General features: G+C 52.7%; 2 protein-coding genes across 2 annotated transcripts; one reads left to right on the top strand and one right to left on the bottom strand.

Moving 5' to 3' along the window:
* Nucleotides 1-10,253: 10,253 nt before the first annotated feature.
* Nucleotides 10,254-16,812, bottom strand: DHRS1 (dehydrogenase/reductase 1). The gene is made up of 9 exons (XM_028114917.1): nucleotides 16,383-16,812; nucleotides 15,945-16,118; nucleotides 14,258-14,401; nucleotides 14,025-14,104; nucleotides 12,518-12,650; nucleotides 12,052-12,198; nucleotides 11,443-11,512; nucleotides 10,826-10,906; nucleotides 10,254-10,643 (listed from the first exon to the last, which is right to left on the bottom strand). The coding sequence occupies exons 2-9, from the start codon at nucleotides 16,092-16,094 to the stop codon at nucleotides 10,507-10,509; spliced, it is 942 nt and encodes a 313-aa protein (XP_027970718.1). The 5' UTR covers nucleotides 16,095-16,118; nucleotides 16,383-16,812; the 3' UTR covers nucleotides 10,254-10,506.
* A 58-nt stretch (nucleotides 16,813-16,870) lies between these two features.
* Nucleotides 16,871-22,254, top strand: NOP9 (NOP9 nucleolar protein). The gene is made up of 10 exons (XM_028114929.1): nucleotides 16,871-17,198; nucleotides 17,617-18,072; nucleotides 18,845-18,955; nucleotides 19,198-19,339; nucleotides 19,426-19,618; nucleotides 20,260-20,400; nucleotides 20,785-20,910; nucleotides 21,067-21,303; nucleotides 21,523-21,628; nucleotides 21,971-22,254. The coding sequence occupies exons 1-10, from the start codon at nucleotides 16,952-16,954 to the stop codon at nucleotides 22,126-22,128; spliced, it is 1,917 nt and encodes a 638-aa protein (XP_027970730.1). The 5' UTR covers nucleotides 16,871-16,951; the 3' UTR covers nucleotides 22,129-22,254.
* The last annotated feature ends 6 nt before the right edge of the window (nucleotides 22,255-22,260 follow it).

Genomic DNA, 22,260 nt, shown 5'->3' with positions numbered 1-22,260 from the left:
TCTTGAAACTGGAAAGGTTGAATCAAGTAGGCTTAGAAGAGGAAGCGAGTCTCATGAAAAGAATCTGCTTCTGAGAAGATAGGGCCCAGTTTAGGAAAGAGAGGGCGGGAAGGGCATTTCAGGTATGTACGGGGACGTGAAGGTGGGGGAGGGAACACACCTGGCTGGCTGGCAGATACTGGGTACCTTTGGAGGTAAGAACAATGGAATGAATGATAGGCGTCTTGCTTTAAGGCAAAGGGAGCTATCAGGAGTTATATTTGGTCTCCTGTGTGGGAGAAGTGGGAACCACACAGGTGTCTGAGGGCTGTGATCTGAATGATGTTTAAGGAAGAGATCTTACTGCCCTCTGTGTGGAGAAAGGAACAAGCAATAATTGAGTACCAACTGAACCCCACACATCTTCTTTAATGTACTCACTACCTATATCAAGTTGGTATTATTATCCATATTTAAAATGAGAAAGCAATGCATACAGTGACTTCACAGAGGTTGAGTGGCTTCCCAGGGTTATACAGCCAGGAGGAAACACAGCCAGAATTCAAACCAAAGCCTGGGTGGCTGCCTACCACATAGGTGGGATCAGCCATTGCTAGAGGCTCAAATTTGAGCTTCTTGAGCCTGGAACCCTGGTTCTCTTCATGCTGACCACCTCTTCCCCTGCCAATTATTTCTCTGCAACCGCTCCCCAGCGCGCGCACACACACACACACACACACACACACACACACACACACACACACACACACGTTTACAATGTTCCTAGAACCATAAGCCAGTCATGGACCAGAGATGGTTTGGAGGGAGGAAGGAGACCATGAGCCCTGGCTCAGGGCCCCAGTCAAAGCTTGGCTAGAGGGCTCCTGGGTGGCTCAGATGGTTAAGCATCTGCCTTCGGCTCAGGTCATGATCCCAGAGTCCTGGGATCGAGTCCCGCATTGGGCTCCCTGCTCCTTGGGAGCCGGCTTCTCCCTCTGCCTCTCTCTCTCTCTCTCTCTGTCTCTCATGAATAAATAAATAAAATCTTTAAAAAAAAAAGGCCTGGCTAGAAGCCATGGTCTGGAGGCAAGGAGAGTAAGGGAAATATGGGTACTGGCGCTGGTGCTGGGCCTTGTGCAGAGTGAGGCAGTGTGAGAAATCTGTTGATATTTGTTTAGTATCAGAGCAGGGCTTGAGAGTGTGCTGGGTACCAGGGATACAGTGCAGGACCAAAAAGACTTGGTCTCTGTCTTCCTGGAGCTAGACTTAACGTAGTGCTGTACTAGACTAGAACTTTCTGCAATGTGGAAATGTTCAATGTCTGTGCCATGCAGTATGGTCACCACTAGCCCCATGTGGCTGTTGAGCACCTGAAATGTGCCCAGCGCAATGGATCTAATATAATCTAATTTTAATTTATTTATGTTTGAACAACTACATGGGGCTAGTGGCTGGTATTGGACAGAACAGTCTCATGGGTGAGACAGACATGTCAGCATGTAAGCTAAATTAGGACAGGGGCCCATGAGGAAGGGGCACTGACCCAGACTGAGGTCAGGGGGAGTTTGTTCTAGATCTGGTGATAGATAATGGTTTACAATTTCTTTTCTTAAACTCCTAATGTTTCTTTTTTCTTCCTGTAAAACTTGTCAATGAAGAGCAACATATATACTGAAAGTATACAGCTTTGATCCTCCTACTTTAAACTCCCCGACCACAGGTATGGGGAAGGGGGTTATCGTCTCCTAGAAATACAAGGAATAGAGAGCAATGTGAGGAGGGGGGGGCCAGTGAGTGGATACAGACCCATTATTAGGTAAGACTTTCTAGTAATTAAAGCCGTCTAAAGATGGAATGAGTGGGTTGTGAGCTTACCATCATGGGAGGTAATCAAGCATGTGTCGTTCAACTACTTTTTGACAATGTGGTCAAGGACATTGAAGAACCCACCCCAAAGTTCTGAAAGGTTCTGATACTTGGGTTGGACCAGGGGACCAGAATGACTCAAAGCCCAAGAAGATCCTCTATACCGCCCAATCCCCCAGAGTCCTGGAGTTCCTTGGGTGCCTGGTCTGAGTGCTTGGATTTTTTTCTCTTCTCCCTGCTTCCCAGTTTCTTCTGCCAGTCTGGAAAAATTCCTCGATGGCCCACGGTGCCACCCTATGCCCATAGCACACTTCCTGGCTGGGGAAAAGGAAGGAACAGTTTCACTGATGATATGGGGAGGACAGTCCCAAAAGGCAGAAGGACTCCAAAGGGAAGGTCCCTGCAATAAAGCATCGTACTTCACCCAGGGCTCAGTTAGTGCTGATTCATGGCATTTCTGCGGGAAGAGATGCAGGGAAAGGATCCAGGAAATGGGGCTGAAAAGCTGGAAAAACTCCCTGAGCCAGAAGCGGAGCTTCTGTTACAGAGAGCCAGGCACCACACATGGCAGGGGTATGGGGGGGTGATGATGACAGCATTGCCTTACAATTGCTCAGAGTGGGATAGGGAAGCTGAACAGACTCCATTTTAGACAGGCTCCATTGCTGCTCTTTCTCTGCTAGGCCCCATTTACTCATGCTCGGTATTTCCCCTTGCACCCAAGTACACCCAAGAAGGACTCCTTTGCTCCTACTCCAAGAGGGAGGCAAGAAAGTGAATCATTCTCTGAGTTTCATCCCAGGCCCCCATATACCTGATAACATCTAAGGAGAACCAGATCCTGAGCATGTTCCAGGACATTCGCTTCAAACAAACCTCGGTCAGCACTGGTGTCAATACCCCCTACCTTCAGTGATTTGTGGACTAACACCCAACACTTGCCTTTGATCAGACTTTACCCTGGATGCCTGGAAGAACATGTGCCCTGGACCCCTTTCCAATACAAACCCCTAACCCCCAGCGATGGAGAGACTCACTCCTTTTCTGAGTGTCCCAGACACTCTGTCTGCTAGACTCTATCACTTATGCTATTCAGTAAACTCTGCTCTCACCTCCTCCTGGCTCGAGTTTGAATTCTATCCTATGCGAAGCCAAGGACCCTCTTGGCTGGTCCTGTGGCACCCCCTCTAGGTCCTCGGACCCAGCCTGCCCACACATCAAGAGCACTGGTGGAGGTGGGAATGTGGCCAAGAAGCTCACTGCCTGGCAGGGCCTGAGTAGCAACCACCCCTGAACAACTCCAGGGGGCGCTTTGGGTTCAGAGCATATAAAATGTGAGTAGTGCCAGGAGGCAGCAGCCCTGAGGTTCTGCGCCCTCCTGAGAAACAGAAGCCTTGGAACAAGGTGAGACTGTGGGTGTCTGGAGCAGGAAGGGGTAGATGCTCTGGTTGATAGATAAACGTGGGGGATGAACAACTGGCTCTGAAAGGAGGAACTGCTTCCTTAGGGGTAGACCTAGCCCTTACCCCTTCCTTGTCCTCTTCCTTCATTCAACAGATAAGCAACTAAGTGTCCTCTGTGCTGGACACAGTGACAGGCAGGGGGGCCACGGTGGGGAGGAAAACACAGATACAGCCCCTGCCCTCATGGAGCTTCTGGCCCAGAGGAGGGCTGTCCAGTAAAACTTTCTAGATGATGGAAATAGTGTAGAGAGGCAGTCGAGTAACTGTATAAGCAAGTGTAAGGTTGCAGTCATGCCCTTACAGAGAGGGGTGTAGTGCTAGGTGTGTCCTATGGGTCGGGGGAGATGCCCTGTCGGGCGTGGGGGAGATGTCCCAGGGAAGTGAGCTCAGAACTGGGGCTGTTGGTGTGGGGCGGGAGCCCTGGTTTGAGGCCAGCAGCACACCTCCGTGCCACTCCAACAGGGGGGCCCGTGGGGCTTGCATTTTAGCTCATTCTGTGGGGTACAGCACCCCCATTTCCACGCTCACTGTGAACGACCCAAGGAAGCCCCTTTGACCATCTCGTCCCCTCACGTAGCCAGGTGCCACAGTGGTTGCTCAACAAACATTTATATAATCCAGCCAATCATCAAGCAACAATCACTGAGCCCCAGAACAGCTCACCCTGCGGCAGTGACCGAGACTGCCAAGGCCCCTGCTGTCACTGAGCTTATACTTGAGTCAGGGAGACACCCTCTGTAGAAACAAATACATACAAAAGGTGATTTTAGCCAGTTATAAGTGCCCCAAGGAAAATTAAAGAAAGGATTGACATGGAGTTGGCAGTGGTGGTAGGAGTCCTGGGAAAGAATGGGTGAGTGAATGAGTGAATGGTGAGCCCTTACGGTCAGAGCACGCACACTGCACCCCACTGGGCTGGAGCAGGGATTAGGAGGGGAGCCAAGACTCTCAGATCCCAGGGTGGGGGGCTTGGGGCAAGGTAGGGAGGGGTTGTCAGGGGTGGCTGCACTCCAGGCCTCATGGGCAGACCTGAGCGCTAGGGGAGGAAATGGACAGGAAGTGCCGTGGAAACTCAGAGTTCCAAGTAAGGCAGGAGTACACCCGGAAGTGCCGACAGGAGCAGCACTGTGTGCCGGCCCGCTGTGCCCCCATTCATGACTGAGGTTCGAGCTTGGAGAGGAGGGCTGGGGCAGGGAGGGCCTGGCATTGAGGTTCAGGGAACTTGCCTTGGGGTGGTCAGCCTCCCCAGGGCCTGCCCCAGGCAGAGGTCCACGGGGCAGGTGCGGGGGCAGGGGCATAACTGGCAGCCTTACTGGGCAGTCCTCTCCCAGACCCAGGCCCCTGAGCAGGGGTTGTGGAGGCTGAGATGTGTGTGGTGAGTGGGACTGAGGCCAAGGACTGAGGAAAACTAGAGAGCGGCAGTCTGGGTCCGGTGCATAGGCTGGCCCAGCCCATCTGACTCCAGGTAGGGAAGTGGAACCCTCTCCAGGAGCTCCCATTGGGCTTGGGAGCTTAGCCATGCTCTGGGTGGTATGGACACTCCAGGTACTGTTCTGTTCTGTCCCCAGGGTTCAAAGTTTCTGTGAATGTGTGTGTGTGTGTGTGTGTGTGTGTGTGTGTGTGTGTGTGTGTAGGGGGGCTGTCCAAGACCCAACCCCTGACCTGGGGGGATTGTCAACCTTATCTAGGGGATGGGGTGAGGACATCCATAGCTCGGATACTAGTCAAGAGCCAAGTGAGTGTCAGAGGTTCCCTAGAAAGGGGCGGGAGCAATGGGAGAAGGCAGAAGTTTCTAGGAGGTTGAGATGGACCTTGTGAGAACAGTTCTGGCTGGTAGAAATGGGGCTGGAGTTGGGAGGGGGTGGCACTCCAGGGAACAGAACAGCTGGATCAAAGGCACGGAAGGGAGTGTGGTCAAGTTGAAAGAAGAGCAACTCTGAACTTGGCCAGGGCATCCTTGGGTTGAGTGAACTTGGGAACACTTTCACAATCCTGACCAATTGCCAACGCTCTCTGCTAAGAAGAAAAGATCCTCCAAACCAAACGGAAACCAAACAAGGGGCGCCTGGGTGGCTCAGTTGTTGGGCGTCTGCCTTCGGCTCAGGTCATGATCCCGGGGTCCCGGGATCAAGCCTCGGATCAGCCTCCCTGCTTAGTGGGAAGCCTGCTTCTCCCTCTCCCATTGCTCCTGCTTGTGTTCCATCTCTCGCTGTGTCTCTCTCTGTCAAATAAATAAATAAAATATTAAAAAGAAAAGAAAAGAAAAGAAAACCAAACAAAACCCCCCAAAAACCAAGCAGCAGAGGCAGGAGGATGCCTGGGAAAGAGCCCGTGTTCTGGAGTCATACGTTGAAGCTAGACTCTTTTTTTTTTTAAGATTTTTATTTATTTATTTATTTATTTGACAGAGGGAGACACAGTGAGAGAGGGAACACAAGCGGGGGCGGGGGTGGGAGAGGGAGAAGCAGGCTTCCTGCAGAGCAGGGAGCCCGATGTGGGGCTCGATCCCAGGACCCTGGGATCATGACTTGAGCCGAAGGCAGACGCTTAACGACTGAGGCACCCAGGGGCCCCGAAGCTAGACTCTTTTGCTATAAACACTTGCAACCTGGACAAGTATCTCAACTTTTCTGAGCCTCAGTTTCCAAAGCTGTAAGAGAGTACTTACCTCATGTGGCAGATGTGGAAAGATTAAGTAAGACCTCAGCGGATGTAGATGCTCAGTAGATGCTAATTCCCTCAGCCTCTACCATAACACGAGTCTCTGGCTGGCTCAGCTGTGTTCAAGTGACAGTGAAAGTCCAAAGCTGAGTCACCTTTGCTCCCTCCTGCATGAGCCCCTCTGGGGAGGCCAGGCATTGTCTGTGGAGTTCTAGCTTTGCTTGTTTCTTCTGGAACCACCTCTCTAAGAAGTGGGAAGCTAAGACCTGCTCACTGGAGGACAGGTGCACATGTGTCTGTACCTGCTAACAGAGATTGCACCAAGCTGACCCTACGTCCTCCCTCTGCCTCTTTCCCAGCATTTCTCACAGGCTCCTCCATTTCCAAGGGCCTAGAAATGGGTCCCTTTCCCTCTTAGATTCCCTCATTATCGAGTTAAGCACAAGCAGCTTTCCGGTTCCTCTGCTCTCCTGGCACACAAGTCCAGGCAGGCTCTGGACCCCTTGACCTTGCTCCAAGCAAGTTGACCCACTTCTAAGCTCCCCGAGGCACCGCAGTACAGAGGGCCTCAGTATTCACCCAGAGAAGGTCCAGCCCATGCCTGTCCTTCGCCCCAGCTCAGGGCGGGCTCTGTCTCGGCAGCTCAACATGAGCTCAACGTGGGCCAGCTCGGCCTGGTCAAACGGGAAGCCCCGGGGCTCTGTGAATGGTCCCTGGGCAGGGGCACCCATGGTTGCGTGGGGTGGCTGGCCAAGGCGTGTGTCAGGGAGGGGTCAGGACAGACCGAGATGAGTAAGGGTGCCCCTGGGTGCCTGGAGGCAGGAAATGAGATAGAGATGAGGTTTTGCCGAGAAAGGCAGGCATGAGAATGTTGTGACATGCCCAGGAAAGTGAAACCTGAAAGGAACGACAGTTGTGTGCGGCCTGGGAGGCAGCCTGGCTGCACTGACCCCTCCTGCTTGTTTGAGTCCCCACCCTGTGTCTCCCCATGGTTGTCTAATTGTCTGATGATGATAACTGAAAGCACTTCGAGAGCCAGACCTTGGTTTCACGAGGCCTGCCTGCACCCCTCCCCCTTTTGCTGCCCGGGGCTGGGCACGGAGGTGGCTGCCACTGACCGCCAGCTGACCAGGAGGTGGAAGGGCAGGGAGAACGTTCAGCACTGGGGCCAGGGAAAGAGCAGGCAAGGGGAGGCCGGGGGGCCAAGAGGAGCAGCGGGAGGGCGGGGAGCCTGCGAGGGCATAGGCAGAAGGGTCCGGAGAGAGGGGTTGTGTGGAGGGTGGACCAACAAGGGGGCGAGGACCAGGGACCAGATGGGACGGGGGGCAGGCTGCAGGGGCTCTGCCCAGGGGTGGGGAGTCCAAGAGCTGGAGGGGCCTCAGAAAAGAACTCAGAGAGAGTAAAGGCCACTGAGGATTATGGGTGGGTGGAACCAGAATGAGGAAGGAAAAGGGGCAGGCCTGGGCCCAACCACCACATCTTGATTTGCCCACTGGGCTTGGGCTCCTGTGGGGCCCTCATGTGGGCTTTTCTTTCCCCTGCCTGAATTCCCACCCTCCTCTTTGACTCACAGCACCCAAAAGGGCCTTCAGGAACTGATGGGAACTTCTTCTCAGTGACTTGTCCTGAAAGCTGGAATCTACACCCCTCGGTCTAGCCCTTGTTCATCTCGGTCTGTCCTGACCCCTCCCTGACACACGCCTTGGCCAGCCACCCCACCCCACACGCAACCATGGGTGCCCCTGCCCAGGGACCGTTCACAGAGCCCCGGGGCTTCCCGTTTGACCAGGCTGAGCTGGCCCACGTTGAGCTCATGTTGAGCTGCCGAGACAGAGCCCGCCCTGAGCTGGGGCGAAGGACAGGCATGGGCTGGACCTTCTCCGGGTGAATACTGAGGCCTTCTGTACTGCAGTGCCTCGGGGAGCTTAGAAGTGGGTCAACTTGCTTGGAGCAAGGTCAAGGGGTCCAGGGCCTGCCTGGACTTGTGTGCCAGGAGAGCAGAGGAACCGGAAAGCTGCTTGTGCTTAACTCGATAACAAGGGAATCTAGGAGGGAAAGGGACCCCTTTTGTGCCTCAGTACACTCCCCTTATTTTCTTAATTAGAAATAATTAAACCTCCCCACTCCTCCTCTCTCCCCATTTTTTAAGTCTCTGGCCAGTATCCCTTCGTTCAGTTCTCTAATGGAGCTAGTTGCTTCCTCCTGTATTCTCAGGGTACTCTTTGTGAACTTGGCCATGGCACCCATCTCGCAAACTTAACTAGTCTTCCCTGGGCCTGATAGGGTGCTGGGAAGAGTGTAGGCATAAATAAACATTTTTTGGAATGAACATTGATCCCCGCCCCCCAGTGTCCTGTGACTCTGCTATTGGGTTTCTTAGATCTTGAATCTCTTCACCTCCAATCAAAACTCACTGTCCACGTTTCATTCCCTCAGAGCTCTGTTACTCTATTGCTTGTTGTTTTTTTTTTTTTTAAGATTTTATTTATTTCTTTGACAGAGAGAGACACAGCAAGAGAGGGAACACAAGCAGGGGGAGTGGGAGAGGGAGAAGCAGTCTTCCCACGAAGCAGGGAGCCTGATGCGGGGCTCGAACCCAGGACCCTGGGACCATGACCTGAGCCCAAGGCAGATGCTTAACCGACTGAGGCACCCAGGCGCCCTCTATTGCTTGCTTTGAAGAGTGACTGACGCTTGTTGGAGGGAAGCTGGGTGGTGTGCCGGAAAGAACACTGCCCCTCTGGTTCCTTGGGATACCAGGACTGAGGTCTCATTCCACGTGCTGTGGACCCTGGGGGCCTCGGTTCACTCACTTCCTCCAGTCAGTAGAAAGTCTCGATGGCTTCTAAGGTCTTCTAGGACTAAAGTGAAAATCCTTGGTGGGCCAGGGCCTGCTTTGTCTTGTGTTCTGCGTTCTCCAAGCCAAGAATGGTGCCTGGTGCAGACCGTGTTCTTAAACACTTGTCGAGAAGGAACTGACAACTTTGACGGCTACATACTGCCTGGGGATTTATATGTGTTACTTCATTTCACCCCCAAAGTGGTGGAGCCAAAATTTGTACGTAGATTTGCCTGACTCTGAAACTCATATTCTTCCCAAGTCCCTTGAGGCCTTTAGGAGGCAACACCATCACGCCAGGATTTCTTCTAATGATGGCTGTGGAGTGGAAGGCTGCAGGTCTAGAGGCCCTTATTGGTACCGTAGCATATAGGCAATGCCTCTGCCTCTCGCCAACCTTAGGAGATAATAGGAACTGAGGGTGGCGAGTGGAAGGGGGTCAGAGGGTGCTGAGGACATCTGATCACTGTGACCATGGGGTGCTTGGCCAAATGGTGGGATTTAGGACATAGTTCCAGTCACGTGCTAAGTCAGCTCTCTCTAAATAAATAAATAAGTAAATAGAAGCCCTGATTAGTAGCCTTTCTTGGTTTCTGTGGCGTGTATACTCTCGCTGAAGCTAACTTCAAGCAGCAAACGTGCAGTCACCACGGACTGGGGAGCTGGAAGAGAAGCATAGAGTCGGCGCTCACCAGCCACCCTCGCACACGGCACCGGAACGGTAAGCGGTGCTGTCCCCGCAAGCCGCAGGGAGCTCACAGTTCCTGCACGTGCTATGGCCTCAGCTCTCACTCTGCCTTTTGCAAAGATTAGAAATGGTCTTTGCACCTCTGACTGACAGCAGCCGTCCCGTTACGTTGATGGCCATCTAGGCTGCTGCTGGGGAGGCTCCCTCAGAGGGGCCCTGGGCTCACAGCCCGGGCTGCCTTGCCTCAGGCTGGGACAGCCCCGAGTAGGCCAGGCAGCCCGAAAGGGCTCGGGCAGTCAATTCCTCAGGAAGCAATTCAGGTGGTACCGTCCAGCGAGGAAGGAGCCTGCAGCTATTCCTCTGTCTCTCACCTGGATTAGGACAGTACTTTCCTCCCAAATGCCACGAAATCATAAACACCGAGGAATCTGCCCTTGCTGCCCTGAGATCAGGCCCAGCTAGAAGGCAGCAGGCATCCCTGAGGAGGTGGTGGACTGCGGGGGTGGGAAAGTACCGCAAGACAGGGGTGGGCCTGCTTCTGGTCGTGGAGGGACCCTGTCCCCTAGTGAGGCGTGGAAACAGGCCTCGTGGCCTGAGATGGGCAGCCCTACAGGGAAGAGCAGGAACACGTCTGGAGGAAAGGGGCTTTGTCCTGGCAAGGGAACTCCTTGGGGACCTAAACATTTTGCATATCTTGGAGTCTTTCTCTCAAGCACTTAATGCTTTGCTGAGCACACAATCAACAGTCAAAACTCGCTGAAAGAGAAATGAGACTTTTATTAGCCCCCAGAGTGTTTTTCAATACTAAGGCAAAAAGTGAAATGTAGGGGCAGGTAAAATTAAGGCATAAAGGAGGATCCGTAAGGGCCCACAGGGCTCACCCAGGACGCACAGTGGAGGCCTTCTCTTCCTCTCAAGGGTATGAGGTAGGCAGGAGAAGCTGCCTTGTTTCAGTGAGACAGGCCTTACTACGTAGCCCGAGGGAGGGCAGAGGCATGACGTCAGGAGGGTTAGAACTTGCTAGCGTAGAGGGTCAAAATCCACTTGGGCATACGGAGGAAGCCAGGCAAGTAGGAGGCCAGCCAGCCCAGGCTAGAACCATGCGAGAGGACCGAGCTCAAAGCCAAGTAGTCTTGGACGGGGCGGCCTGCAGACCACAGGAAGAGGAGGGTTAAGTCTTCATTTCCCACTCCTTAGACACCTCCACCTTGGCTGAAGAGCCTGAGTGGGATGTGAGGGAAGAAGGAATGGGGAGAGAGTGTGGGAGGAGGAGTGAGCAGGCAACAGAGGAAGGGAGGTCCAGCTTGGCTGTGCCGCCAGAGCTCTCACCGTCCACATCCTGAAGGTTGTAGCGCCGAGCAAGGTCACAAGATGGCAGCACCCTCCCACTCAGGCTCAGGACATTGGGATCTGTGGGCACAAACGCAGCTGAGAGGCATAGAAGTGACGCGGTGTGACAAGGTTTGGGCCCAGTGGCACAGGGAACCACTGACAGGCTTAGGTGCCCAGAATTATCTGTGTTCCTAGGAAGGTTCTCAGACCTCTGGCTCCCAGCTGCACTTCCTGTAAGCCAGCCCCTAGGCCGCTTTGGGTCTCCAGAAGCCAGAGAAAAGAAGGGTATTTTCCTCAACCATCTCCTGAGCCAGGACTCAGGACTGGATGCCACCACCCTGCAGATTCTCCAGGCCTGCCCGCCCGCTCTCTCTCTTTCTTCTTTTTTTTTTTTTATTTAAGATTTATTTATTTATTTGAGAGAGAGAAAGAGAGAGCACACAGAAGGAGAGGGAGAAGCAGACTCCCCACTGAGCAGGAAGCCCGATGCGGGGCTCGATCCCAGGACCCTGGGATCATGACCTGAGCCGAAGGCAGATGCTTAACTAAATGAGCCACCTGGGCGCCCCATCTCCAGGCCCTTTCTTGTTACCACCTGCCCCCAACCTCTTTACCTGTTGCCAGAGCCACGACACATTTGCCACTCATTTCTGTGGTCTCCGCAGAGGAGAAATTAGATCTCAACTGAAACACAAGGGCAGAGAAGTGAAGGGCTAATCTCCAAGAGAACTGCCCACATTTCTTCCCCACTTTCAGCTCCTATTCCAGGAGAGACAGGCCCTCATCAGTGCACCTGCGGGACTCAGAAGGTGCTGGAGCCACTCTTCCCTACATTCAGGTGAGCCCTGTACTCTGGCACCAGGACCCACTGCCTCTCCTAAGTGGAAACATCTTGGAATGTCAACTATGTCTGGACCTCCCAGGCTAGTTCAGTGCAGGGGTCAAGAACATGGGCTTCGGGGCACGAAGCCTTTCCACTTATGGCATACATGACCTTGAACAAGTTCCTAATGTTTCCAGGTTTCGGTTTTGCCATCTGTACAATGGAGATAATATCTCCCTTACAGCTTAAAAGGGCATAACGTGTGTCCAGTGCTCAGCCCCACGCCCGCCGCAGTAGGCACCGGGGGATTGGCTCTCCGTTGTTGTTACTGTCTTGTCATTGAGGATGGAGAGGCTGAGTTCTCTGCGTCCTCCGCCTCCCTCACCCTCCCCTTGCCCACCTGCTTCAACAGGGGATCGTCAGTATTGTCGTTTTTCACCATGATCTCCTTTATTAGTTCTGTCTGCACCAACCCTGGCCACAGAGACACGTAGCTGACCCCGTGGCGCCGCAGCTCCTGGGCACAGTCCACAGCCAGCCTGTCGCACTGTAGAAGGACAGAAGGCAGGGTGAGAGCCAGGGCACCTGGCCACATTGCCTTCCTCCCCTACCTTCCCTGCTTCTGCTGGGTACACCCAGCCCCCTAACCCTTCCCGGGAACCCTGTCTCAGCTGTCTACCGCCCCAGTGCACTGCCTAGTCTGGCCAGCCAAGGAGAACCCAGGCAGAGGAGCTGTCTATGGAGGGGCAGAGGGGGACGAGTGGGCCGCTCGGCCTTACTACTCTGAGCACTGATCTCTATCTCCTGAGCTCTAGGTACCGTCACTGTCCGATGCCTCTGTTACCCCTGTGCTCTTGGGTCCTCACCGCAGCTTTGCCCACGCCATAGGGGACATTGAAGAAATACTGCAGCCCCCCAAGGGAGGAGATGACCACGATGAGCCCCCGACCAGCTGGAACCATGAGCCGCGCTCCATACACCGAGCACAAGTAGTGGCCTCTAGAGGGTGGGCAAGGAAGGAGAAGGAATAAATGATGTTCGCCGCTGGCCTGGCTGCTGTAGCCCTGGCAGCTTCCTCTGCCCTCCAGTGGCTGGGACCGAAGAGAGAAGGCCACATAGGGGCGGCCGCAGACCTGGGGAATCCAGGCCTAGAGGCCACTTTCTGAGAGGAACACCGGTAAAACGAACTATCAGTGGGTGAGTGTAAAGGAAAAACTCAGTTTTCCACCTTCCTATGTAGGGAAAACCCAGTGCACACATACTCGGTAACCAGAAAAACATTTCATTTGCATGGGAAACAGGACCCTCCAAGTGGAAACAAGGAGAAAGAATTATAGTTTCAAAGGGAAAGCCCAATCTAAGGTAATGCAGAGGAAAGGCACAGTAAATGTATACCTGAATGCGTGTGTGGGGGAGGCTGGGCTTTCAAGAGGCTCACCAAGTGGCCTTTATTTTGGAAAATTCATCAGGGCTCAGGGGCCGAGGTCTGTACCTCTCTGCCTTATAGGCTCATAACCCTGACTCGAAAGAGATGAGAGTGTGGAGGGCCGTTCCCTTTGGAAGACTAAGCATGTGGGCATTGCCAATTACCAGTCTTTGGGCTTTCTTTTCTTGCCTCTTAGCTGACCATCCTGCCCTGTCGTCATCATCTTTCTTCTACCTTGGAAATCACAACTGCATTCTAATCCTGCTTCCTTGGGATTGCCACTAGAAGCTGTGGGTGTTCTCAAATGCTTTAGTCACAGATTTTCAGATAACCTCTTAGTTACTCCCACAAGTGGCTGATCACACCCACAGAGTGCAGTTTCCGAGAGGGCACCATCGTTCCAATAATAAAAAAAAAGGAGACACAACTGGTGTATCATGCTTGGTGAACTCTACATGCTGTGCTTCATCTCACTCCCACGCCAGATGTATGTGTAACTCTGACATGGGGGTGTCCTGGCCTGCGGATCTGGAGTGAGGATATGGAGGCTCAAATGGCAGGTGCTCACTCTCATTGACCTTCTCTTGATCTAAAACAGAAGAATTCCTTCCTTGTCTTTGTCTTCCTCCATCTTTGTCAATGTCAACTATAGGCGGTGTGCCTTACTGAGGAAAGGAGGCTCCCTTCTGGGCCATGCATTTGGATGTGCAGAGTAAGAGGCAGGAGAGAGGACAAGAGCAGGTTCAGACGAAAATTACTGACAGAAACAAGGTAAAACTCAATGTTCCCAGGTACAGATCCCCCTGGATGGAAATTCTCCAGAGGTGTAAGACAAATGGGACAAGAAGAAGAAGAAAGAGATGGGGAGGTCAGAGGGACAAGGAGAGGGCACATGGGGAAAGGTCCAGGCCCACTCAGCCCTTGTGGTGTGCAAAGGGAACACTCACCTGAGTCCAACATTGTTGATATCATCCCAAATGGAGGCAGGGATTTCCCAGAATGCCTTGTTAATGTTCTTCATAATTGCCTGGAAAGCACAGGGACTGTGGTGAGTTGGATGATCTGAAGGCAGGAAGGTATGAGGGGCTGGATAATGAAAGGGACAGTGAGTGGGGATGAGGGCTCCAGGGCCAGAGGGGGAGGTTAGGAATGTGGAACTGGAATCAAGTTTAAAGGGTACCAGGACTCCGGCATAGGCGTTATTGACCAGCACATCCAGACGCCCCTGCTGTTCCCGATCCACTTGCTCAAACAAGCTTTGCACTTCACTCTCCTGGCTTGAATCACACACCACAGGCACACACTGGCCTCCTCGAGATTGTGCCTGATGAGGGACAGAGGGGATATGAGTTTATAGTTGCACGTGAGTGTGAGACAGGAGGCAACTCTCTTCAACTCCCAGCTTGGGGGGCTGAGAGGGCAAGAGTAGGAATCAAAGCCAGCAGCTAAGGGAAGATGGTGAGCAATACCGCCCTCTGATGTCTGTTTGAGGATCTTCAGGAATGCTAGGTCCTTTCCCTACAGACCCAAAGGACTGGGATTTCAGGTTTAAAATCTACATTTACCGGGTGCCTGAGTGGCTCAGTCGTTAGGCATCTGCCTTCCGCTCGGGTCACGATCCCAGAGTCCTGGGATGGAGCCCCACATCGGGCTCTCTGCTCAGTCGGAAGTCTGTTTCTCCCTCTCCCACTCCCCCCGCTTGTGTTCCCTCTCTCGCTGTCTCTCTCTGTCAAATAAATAAATAAAATCTTTAAAAAAATAAATAAATAAAAATAAAATAAAATCTACATTTACTGAGGCCTACCATGGGCAAAGCATTGTACTCTGCTAGTGGAAGGCAAGGGACAAATAAGGCAGGAGGGCTGCTCCTGAGAAAGGAGTATCTCTCTTTTTCCTCGTCCTTGGTCATTCCCATCTCTCACGCTCTGAGCTCCCCTCTTCACCACTCACGTGTAACCCCTACTCAGTCCCAGCCCTCTGACTGTCACCTCACCAACGCTCCCGCCTGGTAACTGACAAACCAAAACCCTCAGCTATGAACTATTTCTACTTTCTGTTCTATCTCACCCACCATAAATGTGTCCCCATCCTCTAACTTCACAGGAAGAAAAATACCTTATTCAAGACCAATCCTCCTATTCTCCAGATCCATGCTCTGGGTCCTACCCTCTTACCTCCTTGCTTCCTAACTGTTCACCCATGCTCCTAGAGCATTCTGTGTCTGCCTCTGATTTCCTGCTGGACGCTATCTTTTAAAAGCAGAAGTGACATCTTACTGGTCTTGGTTAACCTCCGTGCTTCACACAATTTTTGGCAAACCAAATATTTAACTGAAATCCAGTAGAAAAGTCAACCGTAAGTGTACAGCTCGGTAAAGTCTTGCCTAAAATAGAGGGAAGCACAGGTCCACAACCCTTCAGTTGCAATTCCAAAACCCCTGAAGGTCTCAAACAGAAAGTTTTTTCATAAAACTCAGTGGCAAACTTTGACCTGATCTGAAGTTATTTATGGACTTTATTCTAGTTTGAGTAAATATTTGCATTGTGTTGAGAAATATTATGGCTGGGCGCCTGGGTGGCTCAGTTGGACCAGCCAAAGTTGCCTTTGGCTCAGGTCACGATCCTGGAGTCCCAGGATTGAGTCCCGCATCAGGCTCCCTGCTCAGTAGGGAGTCTGCTTCTCCCTCTGACCCTCCCCCTCTCATGTGCTCTTTCTCTCTCATTCTCTCTCTCAAATAAATAAATAAAATCTTAAAAAAAAAGAAAGAAATATTATGGCTTCAGGTAAGGGATTAGTGGAAGGGGTGGTCAGTGGGAAGGGCTACCTCAGGTGTTTTCTGCCCCTGTGGTTCCAGAGGAAGCACCCACCTCCTCAGCAGTGGCCCGCAGGGTGTCCATATGGCGGCCGGTGATGTAAACTGTGGCACCTGCTTGGCAGAGTTGCAAGGCGATGCCGCGGCCAATACCCCTGGAAGCACCAGTCACCACGCACACTTGGCCCTTCATGGGAGCTGCCATGATTCACAAGCAAAAGGGGGAAATCTGTGGAAGCAAAGACTTGCTCTAGGGAAGGCTGCAAACTGTGTATTGTGGAAGGGTGATCAGGATAGCGGTAGGAGAGGGAGCTAAGGTTGGGATCCTTTGAGCAAAGAGAAGTTTCAGAGCGGGACAATAGTGCAGGCTGCAGGGTAAGGCTGTTGGTCCTTTTTGGGGGGCGAACGAGTTGGTCATTGCCCCCTGGCTAGGAGCCATCGAGCGACTATGACCCCAGGGGCTGCGTAGGACTGTCCAGGGCCAGACACCTACCGGGACTCTGAAACAGGGTGACCGGGTGGGGTTCTGGCGCGGTAGCCCCTCACGGCGGGTCCACGCAGGCTGCTGGGCTATCAGGAGCTCTGGCCTCTGGCCTGGCCTTGTCGGGGGTGAGCGCGAGGCCCAGGGACCCTGAGTCCTAAGTAGTGGGAGCTCGCGCCCCTTATCTGCCCGCCACCCGTGCGGTCTTGGAGTCCCGGCGCCGTCTAGCTCGCAAAGTCCTTGGACTTCGAGAGCTTCAATTCCGGCCGCGGGGGCAGGATGGGGTGAGTGCAACCGAGTCAGAGTGGAGGCTGGGGAGCCAGTCTGCGTTCTGGTCCGGGGTCAGCTGGGGGCGTGGAGGAGGCGATCCTCAGCTGGGACAGGGACTAAGGAATGGAGGCGGGGCGACCTGGGAGCAGGTCCGCTGACGCCCGGCTAGGGGCCGTCGCGGAACTATGACGTAATGTTGCGCCCCGAGCGCGCCGGCGTTTCTAGACTCGGTCCGGTCCCCGCATGCGCCTGGCTGCTTGCTCCCCTGTGGCTGGGGAAGCTTTGGCGGACGATCAGGGGCTTTAGCATCCATGGGGCTGGGTCCGCGCTCCCCGCACAAGGCGGGGCGCCGGTTCCCAGCAGGTGGCAAACGAGGGCGCGGGGCCAAGGGGTCGGGGCGCCCCCCACCAGACCGCCGGCGGCCACCCGGCCCGCCTCCGGACCGGAGCTCGGAGCCGGCCCTAGATGCGCACCCTCACCTGAGCCCCGAAGCTCTGGGGTATTTCCGCCGGGCGCTGTCCGCGCTGAAAGAGGCTCCCGAGACCGGAGAAGAACGAGGTGGGGAGCAACCGCAGGATGGGACTAAGAGGGATTCGTTCGAGGACAGGCAGGGAAATTTTCATGGGTCCCCAGGGCGTTGGGACTTAGTCTCGTCTCCCATATCCTCTTTTTTTTTTAAGATTTTTTTATTTATTTGAGAGAAAGAATGAGAGAGAGAGAGAGAGAGCACATGACGGGGGAGGGTCAGAGGGAGAAGCAGACTCCCTGCCAAGCAGGGAGCCCGATGCGGGACTCGATCCCAAGACTCCAGGATCATGACCTGAGCCGAAGGCAGCCGCTTAACCAACTGAGCCACCCAGGCGCCCTCCCATATCCTCTTCATCGCTCCCCCATCTCTCCCTCACTCTGTTAACTGATGGAACATAACCTTATTCTCCTCTCAGTCTCTAAAATATTTCTTTTCTTGTCTCTCCAGAACTGATGGTGCACAATGTTTTGAAGGAAGTGGAGGCTCAGGCCCTAGCCTTGGCCACAAACAGGACTGGCAGTGAGATTATGCAGGAACTGTTGGGATTCAGTCCCCTGAAACCGCTGTGTCGAGTCTGGGCTGCTTTGCGCTCCAGCTTGCGCTTTGTGGCCTGTCATCGATGCGGGGTGCATGTCTTGCAAAGTGCTTTGCTGCAGCTGCCTCGATTGCTGGGGAGCCCGGCAGAGAAAGAGGAGGACGTGGAGGAGGAGGAGAATGGCAAGGATGGTCCCTTGGAGACCCTGGAGGAGCTGGTTTTGGGACTAGCCTCTGAGGTGTGTGATGATTTTCTTTTCTACTGTGGAGACACACATGGCAGCTTCGTGGTCAGAACTCTGCTGCAGGTGTTGGGAGGGACTCTTCTGGAGTCTGAGAGAGCCAGGCACCGTGGCTCTCAGTCACCTGGTAAGTACTACAAGATAGGGAAGTGGACCTAGAGGAGAGGAGAGTTTGGGAAGTCCAGAAGGAGAGAGTAAGCAGAAGAGTAATTCCTCATGACTTTGAAGAATTAGCAGAGGAATGAGAACAAGGCTTAACAAACCAAAGATTAGTGCAGAGGCCCAGAGGTGAGGATGTGTCAGTGTGTTTGAGGGACAGCTAGTAGAATGGGGCCAGGGGTACGAGTTGATTCATTTGAGCAATGGATGTCAATTTTTTTTTTAACCACAACTTACAGAATTTTTTTTTTTTTAAACATCACCGAACCTGCCTCTGTATATGTATACAGATATTGGACTCAAAACAGAAATTCGGGAGACAATATTCTTAATATGTGCAGTCTACTTTGATATTTTCTTCTCTGGTGTATTTTATTCTGTTCTATTCCATTGAAAAAGGCCTGGTTAAGATCCACTAGAGTGATTTCATGATGCACTGATAGGCAGTGACCTACATTTTTAAAAACTCTGGGAAATAAGGTTAGAGAGTTTAGATGAGACCTGATTTTGGAACACTTTGAATTCCTGACTGAGAGTTTGACCTGTCTCCTATGGACCACTGGGGAGCTGGTTGAAATTTCTTAGAAAAATTAAAACAGAAACATAGTCTCAGTTCAGTCATCCAGATGAGAAGAGATATTCTGCATCTCCAAGCTGAATCCTTGATCATCTATGGAATCATTCTCTCTCTTGGATGGTAGTTTGTGATCCCAGCACTGCACAAATTTTTGATCTTTCAGACGCACAAAGGGCCCCAGCTCGGGAATGTAAGCCAACTGATTTTGAGGTCCCTGAAACTTTCTTGAATCGCCTTCAGGACCTGAGCTCTTGCTTTCTGAAGGACATTGCCGGTAAGGAGGGTGATAGAAGGAGGGTCTAGGACCATTTTTCTGGAGGTGATTGTCATCATGCAAAGCTCTTACTTAGATCAGTCTTATTCCTCTTCAAATCTGATCTGGTTTGATATTGCAAAGACTCTGTATAGAGCCTTTATGTCCATAGTCCCTGGTACCTTACTGCTTGAGGTTTGAGGTTGTACAGGTTGTCAGGATTTTGGAAGAGCTGCTTTGATTATTTCTGCCCTCTCCCACAGTATTTATCACTGACAAGATCTCCAGCTTCTGCCTTCAAGTGGCCTTACAAATCTTACACCGCAAACTGCCCCAGTTTTGTGCTCATCTCTGCAGTGCTGTGATCAGCTATCTGAGTAGCCGCAACTCCTCAGCAGATGGCAGGTATGGTCAAGCTGTGAATGAAGTGATGTGGGTATTTTAGATGAAGTAGAATAAAGGCTGCCTGATCACGTTCTCCTTGTCCCTAGCCCCCTGCTGCTATTTCTGCGGGATCAGACGAGCTCCAGACTCCTGGAGCAGGTCCTGCTGGTGTTGGAGCCCCTGAGGCTCCAGAGCCTCTTTGAGGATCACTTCCAAGGGCAGCTGCAGGCCCTGGCTGCACACCCTATTGCCAACTTCCCTTTGCAGCGTTTACTGGATGCTATTACTACCCCTGAGCTGGTGAGTTGAGAATGGGGCTAGATCTCTTTCTGTACTCTGTTGTTTCTGCTAGTTCTTGTTCATTGGGCCTTATTTTATTGGGTGCCTGCCTCGGTGTCTCTGACAGTGTGCTGGCCATTCCCCTTGAAAGGTTATTCCTGGGGGTTTCTCAGAGCTTAGGGCAAAAGTGCCTTCTTTCCAGGAAGGATTTGTGTTAGTTTCTCAGGTGCCTGGCAGGAGACTGGCTTAATCCAGATTTGCAGCTTGAGGTTCCATGGTCCATTCAGACCCTGGGTACTTAGCTACAAATCTGTGTGAGTGCTAGGGCTATTGCCGTAGCTTCTTTTTGCCTTTGCTGCTTAGCCCCAAGGCACGCTTGCCTGTGATCTCATGGGCTGGGAGTTGCGGTAAGAAGGGCGGATTTAATTCTAGTATCCCCTTATTTTGAGAGTGTGGCCATTTAAAGTATCCTGCTCCCCCCGAGTGAGGCGGCACCTCTAAAACTGTCCCCTGGTCCTGGACTTTATGTGGCCAAACCAAAACCCTGATATTGGCAATGCCTATCTAGCGTTTTTAGTTGTTTTCAGTAGGAAGTTTTCTCTGAATAACTTAGTCCACTGTTACAGAATGCCAAAGATTCTTCATTCTGTGTCTCTCCTCAGCTGTCCCCTGTGTTTGAGGAGCTGAGCCCTGCCCTGGAAGCTGTGCTGGCTCAAGGTCACCCAGGGGTGGTCATTGCCCTGGTGGGGGCATGCCGCAGAGTTGGGACCCACCAAGCCCAGGTCCTGCAGCTGTTGTTGGAGGTGATATTACCCGCCACCCATTTATGCCCTCAGTTCAAATTCTACCAGTTAGGACTTCTCTGATCTTCGGTGGTTGTATCTCTGGACTCGAAGAGGTCTCATGCCCGAGGAGTTCACAGATACAGGGAGAAATGAAGCCAAACCCATCTCATAGCCCTGGAATGAAAATTGTCTCCCAGGACTAAGAGAACGGTTTATTTAAGGACTAAATGTTTATTCAACCCCTGTCATGTGTATAGAGGCTGGGGATACAGCAAGGCAGAGGAGATCCTGCCCTTGTGCAGCTTACTCTCTCACGTCTCCTGAATGCTTTCCCTTGTCTAGAGAGTCGGGGTTAGGGATGAGGTAGTTCTCAGATTCATCATGTTTTGTCCTCTCCTGTAGGCATTCCACTGTGCAGAGCCCTCTTCCCGGCAAGTGGCCTGTGTGCCCCTCTTTGCCACTTTGATGGCTTATGAGGTGTACTATGGACTGCTGGAGGAGGAGGGGGCAGTGCCTGCAGAGTACCAGGTGAGGTAGGAGAGGGGCCAAGCCAGTGACTAGTTGGGGGCCAGGGTTTAAAAAGTCCTTCACCCTTGTGGTGAGGGTGGTGAGGTCTCTGGCTTCATCCAGGCAGAGGTGGCAGTTTGGTGGCTGCCTCCTAATGCCCTCTCTCTGTCCTTCCAGGTGGACATGGCCACAGCCAGGGCCCTGGGGGACGTGACAGTCCTGGGGTCTCTCCTGCTCCAGCATCTGTTGCATTTCTCTAGTCCTGGTATTATACTTCAAAGTCTGGGTGCTTTGACGGGACCACAACTTCTGACTCTAGCCCAGAGCCCTGCTGGCTCACACGTGCTCGATGCCATCCTGACCAGCCCCTCCGTGACGCGCAAGCAGCGCCGCCGTGTGCTGAAGACCCTAAAGGTTCTAGTTTCTGCTTTGATGCCCCTACTAACATCCATTTAAGAGAACATGAGCTTGCCCTAGTACTGTCCTTCAGAGTCAAAGAGAGAATATGTAGTTCCCAGATTCTCTTGACTCTACCTGTAAACTTTGGAAACTTCATTCACTTCACCCCTTGCCCTCCCCAGCACACCTTTGTGGACTGCCCTAGGGGGACCTACCTTACCTGTCTCACTGCAGGGACAATATGTGGCTCTGGCCTGTAGTCGCCATGGCAGCCGTGTACTAGATGCCATCTGGAGTGGAGCAGCCTTGGGGGCCCGGAAGGAAATTGCTGCTGAGCTGGGTGAGTACCGGCACCTCTCTCTGACCTTTCCAAACTTCCCTCACTTCAGATGGCTGGGTGGCTGGAGAGGGGACTTATATTCAGCAGAGACTTCGGTTCTAAAGGATGGTGTTGGCCATGGGTTCTTAGCAATCTGCTCTCCTCCCCTTCTCGTCTGCTGATTATGCAGCCCTGTGCTCCCACCCCTCCCCTAGCTTCTCCTCTTTGGAGAGTGAGGTATTCATGATCCCGAGACCAACCCAGGGCCCAGGGAAAATGGAAGGGCCTTCACTCAGGGGGAGGCCCTTTGAGCATGGTGGGTGACTGCATGATGATACTGAACATGAGTGTTTCCATTTGCAGGGGAGCAGAACCAGGAGCTGATAAGAGACCCTTTTGGCCACCATGTGGCTCGAAACGTGGCCCTGACTACTTTCCTGAAGCGCCGAGAGGCTTGGGAACAGCAGCAGGGGGCAGTGGCCAAGCGGAGGCGGGCTTTGAACTCAATACTTGAAGACTGAAGCCTTTGGATCTGGGACTGGGTGTTGATGGGGGAAGGGTAAAGGGCATACCTGTCCTGTCCCCTTTGTAGTTTAAGTTGGAGTCAGAAGTCTTAATAATAAATATTTTTATATTTTTGTTGGAAATGTTTT

Source organism: Eumetopias jubatus, unplaced genomic scaffold (genome assembly GCF_037043125.1).
Source record: "Eumetopias jubatus isolate StellerSeaLion01/CBP00866 unplaced genomic scaffold, mEumJub1_p1.0 scaffold_7, whole genome shotgun sequence".
NCBI classification, from domain to species: Eukaryota; Metazoa; Chordata; class Mammalia; order Carnivora; family Otariidae; genus Eumetopias; species Eumetopias jubatus.
This window is presented reverse-complemented; position numbering and strand designations above follow the sequence as displayed.